The sequence below is a fragment of the Rattus norvegicus genome, chromosome 9 (genome assembly GCF_036323735.1).
Source record: "Rattus norvegicus strain BN/NHsdMcwi chromosome 9, GRCr8, whole genome shotgun sequence".
Classification (NCBI taxonomy): Eukaryota; Metazoa; Chordata; class Mammalia; order Rodentia; family Muridae; genus Rattus; species Rattus norvegicus.
Window position 1 is genome coordinate 121720798 of NC_086027.1, and position 9935 is coordinate 121730732.

The 9935-nt window shown below is 39.6% G+C and overlaps 1 protein-coding gene across 3 annotated transcripts in view; it reads left to right on the top strand.

The window, feature by feature from the left end:
* Positions 1–8904, top strand: part of Zfp120l4 (zinc finger protein 120 like 4) — a 39213-nt gene extending 30309 nt beyond the window's left edge. Inside the window, exons 2-3 of one of the 3 annotated variants that reach the window (XR_005489525.2) lie at positions 6554–6680; positions 6872–7155. Coding sequence is in view for 2 of the 3 variants with exons in the window: in XM_039084952.2 (XP_038940880.1) it covers positions 6554–6680; positions 7431–7804 (501 nt within the window). In the remaining variant the exon portion in view is untranslated. Of the gene's footprint in view, positions 1–6553; positions 6681–6871; positions 7156–7430 lie in introns of those variants that run through there. The other 2 variants (XM_039084952.2, XM_063267943.1) reach the window with 2 other exon arrangements.
* The last annotated feature ends 1031 nt before the right edge of the window (positions 8905–9935 follow it).

Consider the following 9935-nt stretch of genomic DNA (forward strand, 5'->3'; position numbering starts at 1 on the left):
CACTTAGGACGCTGTCACTAACCTACTGTTTTAGGGCACTGGTGTACTTAAGAAACATCCCGGAAATGTTTGCTGTGTAAATGGCCTATCTAAGTGGCCAGACTTGTAGCCTCCAGTTTATATTTAAATTGTTCAAAACTTAACCTGAAAAAAAATGGGCTGGGGAGATGGCTCAGCAGTTGAGAGCACTGACTGCTCTTCCAGAGATCCTATTCTCAGCAACCACTTGGTGGCTCACAACCATCTTTAATGGGATGCTCTCTTCTGAAGTGTCTGAAGGGAACCACGGTGTACTAACATATAAATAAAATAAATAAATCTTAAGAAAAAAAAAGCTTGGGGGTTGGGGATTTAGCTCAGTGGTAGAGCGCTTGCCTAGCAAGCACAAGGCCCTGGGTTCGGTCCCCAGCTCTGGAAAAAAGAAAAAGAAAAAAAAAATTAACCTGGAAACTAAACCTAAAACAAACTTAAGGGTGACAGCATTCATGGAATGTAAAATCTACCTAGGCTAGATCCTCTTTTAGCATTTTAGACCCAGCTAACTGGATCTTTGCTGGTCTTTGCTACTTTGTGGTTTCTTTTTCCCCACTCTTAATCCCCCTCCTCAGCCTCCCTCCCCCCACCCTCGTCTCACCCCCTAACACCAGATAGGAGAGAAACAAGGATGGAGGAGAAAAAGATCCTTGAATCTAGTTCCTTGTACTCGACCCAGCAGCGTGAGTCGAACAGTCTCCACTGGGGGTAGTGAAGATGAAAAGCCAAGAGTTAGATTTGGGGGGACTGCTGGACTAGGAGGACACTGGAAATATATGACAACAGATGCACAGGTCCCTGTCACCTCTGGGTGACATCACTGCCTTTGCTGGGTTTGGAGATAACCTGCAACCATAAAGCCGGTTCCTGATACCAACACTAAGTTATCATAAAAATGACACAATTGCCATGGATCACAGCAGTCTTCTCAGTATAGTTTCCATGCACTTGAAATTAGTTTTAAGAAGTACCAGAATTCTCATGTTCATTGCAGTTGTATTCATGTTAGCCTAAATATGAAAATAACATCAATGCTCGTTTGTTGATGACAGGCTAGGTGCACGGGGGTCGAGACTCATATCCCACATAGGGGCACAGGAGTTCAACCCTAAGAGGCTGGGAGAAAGGGTATTTACAGGGAGAAACCACAGCCTAAGGGGGCAGGGGTGGTATCATTGGAAAATCACTAGAAGCTTCCTGTCTCTCAAGATTGCAGAACTTTTTGTTCCCTTTAGTTCCTAGGAGAAGCTTCCTGCTTCTCAAGGTAGTTTGGGAATCTTATATCTAAGGGCCTTATCTTAAGTACTTACTTTCAGGTTGAGGGCAGGGTCTGGAATTTGAGGTATTTAGGGCTTCTTAGGAGTGAGATAGCATTTTTTTTTTTTTTTGGTTCTTTTTTTTGGAGCTGGGGACCGAACCCAGGGCCTTGCGCTTCCTAGGCAAGCGCTCTAACCACTGAGCTAAATCCCCAACCCTGAGATAGCATTTTTAAACTTCTGACTTCTTGGCTCCATATTTTATTCTTTCAGTGTCAAAGGATGGTCCCTTCAGACTCCATATCCTCCATTACTAGGAGTTTCATTAGGGTCACCCTGGTCATCCAGGAAGTTGTCATTGTACTGGATTTCTATAGTAACTCCCAAATAACCCCTAATTCCAGCTGTTTCTACCTGCATTGTACTTTCCCCTGCATCCCCCTCAACTGATCCTCCCTACTCCTGTTCCCATCGTACTCTGGTCTACTCACAGAAATTATTCTATTTCCCCTCTAGAAAGAGATCTGTGCTTCCTCCCTAGAGCCTACCTCTTTAACTAGCTTGTCTGGGTTTGATTATTATTTACCTAATAGGTAATATCCACTTGTAAGTAAATGCATGCCATGTTTGTCATTCTGGGTGTGATTTCTTTAGTTGCATTTACTTGCCTGTAAATTCATGATGGCATCTTTTTAAACAGCTGAGTGATAAATGCACCACGTTTTTTTGTTTACCCCGTAAGGCTCAAAGTGAGTCTTAACTACGAGGAGATCCCCCAAGTGAGGCATGAGAATGGAGTTTAATGCAAAGGCAAGAGTTTATTTTCGGGTGTGTCGGGGTCAACCTTCAATCAGCCCCTCGTAGTGAGGGACTGGAAGGTGACCCCAATGGCTGTGACAAGCAGTTTTTATACTTTCAGAGGCACAGGTTACATTAGCAGGTTTACAGTTCAAACTTATATGGCATGCCTTTGAGCTCTTCATCTGGGAGCAGAGGGTCAGGCTACTCTCAGTACATTTTGCAGGATTTTCAAGAATGTCCCTGCTTCTCCCAAGAACTGTGGGTGGAGAATGGAACTTGTCCTAGCCTTGGCCTGAGGCCTGAAGCTGGGTCGTGCCCTAATCTTCACCAGAGGCAGTTGATGTAAAGTTGGCAAAAGCCCTTAGGGTCCCCATAACCTACCTACTTTCCACCAGGCCAAGCCTCCTGACAGCTCTTAGGCTTCAGTAAGAACTAGGGTCCTTCAACCCATTCTTCAGTTGAGGTACTTTTCCGTTGTTTCTAGGTTCTGGCAAGTGTGAATAAATATGCTATGAACATAGCATAGGTGAGCAAATGGCCTCGTGGTAGGGTGGAGCACCTTTTAGATAGATGCCAAGAGCTTTATAGCTGTGATTTGAGATAGATGGATTCTCAGGGTTCTGAGGCACCAGGACTCTGAGGAAATGCTCATTTCCATAGTGGCAGTATTAGTTTGCACCCTACAAGCATGGAAAGTTGTTACCCATTCTCCATATCCTTACCAGCATGACTTGTCACTTGTATTGATCTTAGCCCTTCTGACATGTGTAAGATAGATTCTCAAAGTAGTTTTGATTTGCATTTCCTTGATGGCTGAGATGATAATGATTTCTTTAAGTATTTCTCAGCTTTCCTCTGCTCCGTTGAGAATTCTGTGTATAGATTTATACCCCCCCTTTTTTTAAAGATTTATTTATTTAATGTGAGTGAGTACACTGTAGCTGTCTTCAGACACGCCAAAAGAGGGCATCAGATTCCATTACAGATGGTTGTGAGCCACCATGTGGTTGTTGGGAATTGAACTGAGGACCTCTGGAAGAGCAGTCAGTCCTCTTAACCGCTGAGCCATCTCTCCCGCCCCTTTACCCCATTTTTTAATTGAATTTTTTACTTTGAAAGTTTAATTTCTTGAGGTCATTAAGTATTTTATATATTAGGCCTCTATAAGATATGGATTTCTTTAAAAAAAATATTTTCCCATTCCTTAGGCTGCCACTATGCCCAATTCACTGGGATTTTGCCACAGCTAATCCCATTTATTTATTTATTTATTTATTAATTTATTTATTCATTTATTTATTTATTTATTGGCAAAGATGAGAAACAATACACAGGATGAGTATTGGCCTGTAATTTCATAAATTTGTTATTACACTCTTGTAGTTCATGTTTAAAACACTTTCTGTCTTTCTGTCTCCTTTATCTTCTGAAAATTTACTATGTTATGAGTTTCTTGAAGTTTTGATATTTGGGAAACAGTTTTAGTGTCCTCTTCTAAAGGCTTGCCTCTCCTCATTTCTTGGCAAATCTGTGTGACTGTGTGTGTGTGTGTGTGTGTGTGTGTGTGTGTGTGTGTGTGTGTGTGTATGTGTGTGTGGTTTGTTGGTTTTTGCTACTTAAATGATATTGTTAACACATTTGATTTGGGTTTTTTAAACTTTCTGATATATTTTTGCCTTTTTGTCCTAGTTAGCTTCAGTTGTGAACATTTTAGAGCCTACAATCATCTGAGGGGCTCTCACTTGAGGGCATGCCCTCATCAAAATGTCTGGATGCTGTATCAGTGAGAGATTGTGTTGTGATGATTGTTGTGGGAATGCTCTACACTGAGTGTGGCAGGATCGCTGAGCAAGTGGGCCAGGGCTGGGTAAGAGAGCTGGGTAAGTATGAGACAGTGACCAAGCAGGAAACAATAATTGTTCATGGTTTTTGCCTTTTCTTGAAGCTTGAGTTTCTATCCTAAGCTCCAGAACTGATGGCTGTCATGTGACTGGACCAAACAAGTGAACCTGTTTATTTGCTGAGATGATTTTGGTTAGAGAATTGAATCAAAGTAGGAGAGTAGCAAGTTAGAACAAAAAAAAAGGTTATTTTGTTGCTGGACAGAAACTAGAGAAACTAGAAATGTTCTCCTTTGGAGGAAAGTGGTAAATATCAGGGCTTGAGATTGCAAAAAGCATAGGAAGCTGTATTCAGAGCTTAAACAGCTGTTGTTGTAGCACCTGGAAGACTGGAGTCAATGCAAGTAATGCAGTCAGAAGTTGAGGTCATAGGATTTCAGTGGAAAATAGACTCCATGAAAAATTTAGCTGGAGGTCATTTATGTGGTATTTTGACCCCAAGTCTTTCTTATTCCACCCATGCTCTGAGAAATTGAACAAGGCAGAATTAAAAAACAATTAGCTATATTTCTCAGGTGAAATATTGAATCTGTTAGATGATTATTACTAGTAATTCATTCTGGACTACAAGAAAAAAACAAGTTAAGCAGAAATAAATGCAAAGTCTGTGGTTTCTAGAGAAAAGCAGCCCTGGGAAGTTACACATGGCAGCCAAATGCTGAGACACAGGCATGAATTTTCAAAGAGATTATCACCATTAAAGAGAAGGACTTTGCTCAGGATTGGAAGCCTAAGAAAGTGAATTAAGGGAAACAGTCCCTCCTGCTAAGCCTTCAGTTAATGGGAGGGGGAGTTGGCAAAGTCATTCCTAGACCCAGGAAGGAACTTCATATAAAACCTGCTACTACTGGTCCAAGCGTGGCACCCAAGTTCTGGAAATAAGAAAGATGGAAAATGTAAGGTTATGGCTTCTTCCCCCGTGGTTTCAGTTCAGCACTGTTCCAGCCATCTCTGTTTTGCAGAGTGAGATCCCCAGTGAGGGAGGACACTGTGAGAGTGCATGGGATGAATCTGAGGATGAAGCCTGAGTTGCATTTGAGACCACAAGATATAGAGATACCAAGTTATGAGACACCTGTCATGGAGAGCTGCATATAGGGAGTTCAAGGATCTAAACAGAGAAATGTATGAGAAGTTGCAGGGATATGGCCATCTAAGCCTTTTGAATCTGAAGCTCCTTGTGTCTGAGACAGAGCTGCGGGATTTTGTGTTTGTCCTGCTGGGTTTCTTGCTTTGGTCCAATCTTCCCTCACTATGTACACATTCCTCTCTACTGCAATGGGAAGGGGTATTCTGCTCCTTTGTATGTTGGAAAGATATAACTTGCTTTCTGATTTTTATAATTTTAATTTTGTTTTTGTTTTTGAGGACAAAGTTTCTCTATGTAGCCCTGGCTGTCCTGAAAGTAGCTGTTTAGAACATGCGGCCTCAAACGTAAATGGTCCACCTGCCTCTGGCTCCAGAGTCCCAGGATTAAATGTGGGCCATCATGCCCAGGTTTTTCTTTGTTTGTTTGTTTGTTTGTTTGTTTGTTCGTTTTTATATTATTGGCTGATGGGTTGGACTGTGAGTTTTGGCACATGTCAAGCATACGCTGCTGTGTTGATCTTCATCCACGTTATGAATTTTGAAATTTGACAGAGAGCATATTCTGTTTCTCAGGATGGCATGTATTCATGACATTCATACTGCCTGGCTATATTGCCATGAATATGTATATTTTGCCTGTATGAATGAATATGCACATCATGTATGCCTAATCCCCATAGTAGTCAGAAAATGGCTTCAGAATTCCTGAACTTGCAGTAATCAATAGTTGTGAAGCTCCCTTCTAACTACTGGCAATTGAGGCCAATTATTTTAAAGACCAGCAAGAGCTCTTCATTGCTGAACCAGCTCCTGTCCTATGTTGCTTATTTAGGATCAACATTTACATTGCCAATATTTTGAGCTATCTGTTTGTATCTGTTTAAACATTCATTCCCTTTTAGGAAGATCTCATTACTGTTACAGTTTAAACTGGGCCACCTCAAGATTCTGGAAGAAGAATACAGAACTGCAGTGTATGTAATTCTTTGTAGGATCTCTAGTAAAAACCTCTGAGTCCTTTCTATCTTTCTTGTTTGTTTGATTAATTTTTCATAGGGGAGACAGGGTCTTAATATGTACCTCTGGCTGTACTGGATAGACCTCAGATATACCTGCCTCTGCCTCCTCAGTGCTTGGATTAAAGACATGAGCCTGTACGCTCACTTGACATTTTTTGCCGTTAGTAATTGTTCATACAATTTCTCTGTGTGCTTAGTACTGCGCACCTCTCTCTCTCTCTCTCTCTCTCTCTCTCTCTCTCCATTAATTAGCATTTCTTTTGCAAGGCTATATCCAACTCAATGAGCAAAGAAATGACAGAGGTGAACCTTATTACTCAGTTTTCTTCTAAGATGATTTGGTAATTACATTAGAACATCTGGGTCAAGAAATAAGTGAGGGAAATATCAGAAACATACATTTACAGTGATATCTGTATCATGGTTTCTGTTGTTAATGTATGGGATATTTCAGGATGCATTGACCTATGATGATGTACATGTAAACTTCACTCGAGAAGAATGGGCTTTGCTGGATCCTTCACAGAAGAGTCTCTACAAAGATGTGATGCAGGAGACCTACAGGAACCTCACTGCTATAGGTAAGACAGTGAATTTTCGTTCAGTTTTTAAAATAAGGAAACAAATGTTCCTTTGTTACTGTTGCTTTTCTGTAACTTCAATTGAGAATAAAGGAGAATGAGGTGAAAAGGTCAGGTTCACTGAAGATAGTAACTTAAATGTTGCCTAATTTCCAATAATATATCATACATTTTCTGGTACTGTATTTTAGGTTACAATTGGGAAGACCATACTATTGAAGAACATTGTCACCACCCCCAGAACAATTAAGATATATGTAGCAGTCCACATTTGAGCAGACTTTCTCAGTGTGATACAAGTTTATAATTAGTTGGTTTCCCAACTTCATTGGGAATATATCCATAAACTCACCTAGCAGAAAATCCCTATGAATACTAGGATTGTGGAAATCCCTTTCTGTTTGCCCTGATTCACTTTGCTGATGTGGTATGCAAATGTAGTTTATTTCACAATAAAGGAAAGCATATGAATGTACTCAATGTGGTAAAGCTCTGAGCTCTTCCATTTCTCTTCAAATATATGAGGAATCTCATAGAGAAAAAGGATGGTACAAATGTGAGCCATGTAATAACACTTTTACCAACCCATAGTGAATGGGAAACCATGAGTGTAAACAAAGTGATACAACCTTAAGATGTGATTCTTCTTTACAATTAGACCAAATTATAAAATTAATTTCTATTTATTAGATTCATTAGTTTAGTGAATGTGGTAAAGCCTTCACATGTGCCAACTATCTATCTTTGCAGGCATGAAAGATGTCATACTGGAGAGAAACCCTCTGAAAATACTCAGTGTGGTAAAGCCTTTGCACAACATAGTCATCTCCAAAGACATAAAAGCACACATACTGGAGAGAAACTCTGTGAATGTAAGCCACGTGATAAAGCCTTTACATACGATTCTCAGCTTCAAAATCTTGAAAGAATTCATACTGGAGGAAAAAAAACCCTACAAATGTAATCAATGTGGTAAAGGCTTTATACGTTGTAGTCATCTCCAAGTACATAAAAGAATACATACTGGAGAGAAGCCCTATGTATGTGATCGGCGTGGTAAAGCCTTTGCATATCATAGTTATCTCCAAGTACATAAAAGAATACAGTGGAGAGAAGCCATATGAATGTAATCAATGTGGTAAAGCCTTTGTACTTCACAGTACTCTTAAAACACATGAAAGAATTCATACTGGAGAGAAACCCTACAAATGCAATCAATGTGGTAAAGCCTTTGCACGACCCAGTCATCTCCAAAGGCATGGAATAACACATACTGGAGAGAAACCTTACAAATGTGAACAATGTGGTAAAGCCTTTATACGTTGTAGTCATCTCCAAGTACATAAAAGAGGACATACTGGAGAGAAGCCCTATGAATGTAATCAATGTGGTAAAGCCTTTTTACTTCACAGTACTCTTAAAACACATGAAAGAATTCATACTGGAGAGAAACCCTACAAATGCAATCAATGTGGTAAAGCCTTTATAAGTTGTAGTTCTCTCCACGTACATAAAAGAATACATACTGGAGAGAAGCTCTATGAATGTGATCAATGTGGTAAAGCCTTTGCATATCAAAGTTATCTCCAAGTACATAAAAGAATACATACTGGAGAGAAACCTTACAAATGTAATGAATGTGGTAAAGCCTTTGTATGTAATGCTAGTCTCCGAAAACATAAAGCAACACATACTACAGTGAAAGCTTATGAATGTAAGTAATTTAGTAAATTCCTTGCCTCTCATGATCAACTTTGACAACATGAAAGAATTCATACTGGAAAGAAACCTTACAAATGTAGTCAATATGGTAAAGCATTTTCACAATCAAGCCACCTCCAACTACATAAAAGAACACATACATACTAAAGAGTAACCCTATGAATGTAACCAATGTAGTAAAGCCTTTACTGTGATCTTCAAAGGTACGGTGGTTTAAATATACTTGGCCCATGGCAAGTGGCAGTGTTAGGAGGTATGGCCTTTTTGGAGTAGATGTGGCCTTTGAGGAAGTATGTCACTGTGGAGGGGGGATGGGCTTTGAGACCCCATGCTTAAACTCTGCCCAGGGCAGAAGAGTCTTCTGGCTGCCTTCTGATCAAGATATAGAACTCTCTCCAGCATCATGTCTGCTTGGACACTGACATTCCTTCCACCTTGATAATAGACTGAACCTCTGAATCTGTATACCTCCCCTCCCCCCAATTAAATGTCCTTCCTAAGAGTTGCCTTGGTCATGGTATCTTTTCACAGCATTAAAACCCAAATTAACACAAACAGCATAAAAGTTACCACACTAGGGAGAAACTATGAATGTACTGAATATGGTGAAGCCTTTGCACATTTCTATAGTTCTCACTATAATAAAAGTATTCATCCTTGCATTCACTGAAACCCTGTGAATGCAGAAAATAACATCCTTGAGAAAAGCCTTATGAATGGGCTCAATTTGGTAAAGTGTTTGTGTTTTGAAATCTGCATAAATACCTAACAATTCAAAAACATGGTCAAAGTAAATGCCAGGAGTCTTTTGGAAACGAGCTGAGTTAGAAGGGTAGGGATTATGAATAGGGCGGTTGGGTGTGCAGTTAGTGCTAGAAAGTTAGGGGTTAGGGTTAAAGGGTTGGGGGTGGTGTGGGTTAGTGTTAGGGAGTGGGTGGGTAGGGTTAGGTTGGGGGTGTTTAGGGTTAGGGGGTTAGGAAAAAGTGAATTTGGGGAAGGAAATGGGACGATGTTGATTGTGGGACAGAGAGGGATGTAAATGATATATAGTATTCATAAAATCCTCAAGTACAAAAATAATCAAGTTGAACAGCTTCAACGTAAATAGATTGGGGGGTAAGGAGAGTTGTTACTACATACATTAATGAAATTCAGAAAAATCATTAGGTCTTATTTTAGAAATCACTTATTTCAAGAAAGTGGAAAACTCTAAAATAAAGTATATAGATTTCTGGATGTATATAACCTACCAAAAGTAAATCGTGAAGATCTAAAAAAAAAAAAAAAAAAAGAAAAGAAAAAAAAATGGAGCAGCTTTGTAGAAAGCAGTACAAGTGAAGTAGTGATCAAATATTTACCAAATAAAAAAATTACCAGTCTTTCAATGAAATACACAAATACTTCTCAAAGCATGCTATTAAATAGCAAAGGAAGGTTACATTACCAAACTCTTTATGAAGTTAGTATTGGCCTAGTACTAAAACCAGATAAACACAGACCAATCTCCAACATAAATACATGCAAAATTTCTTT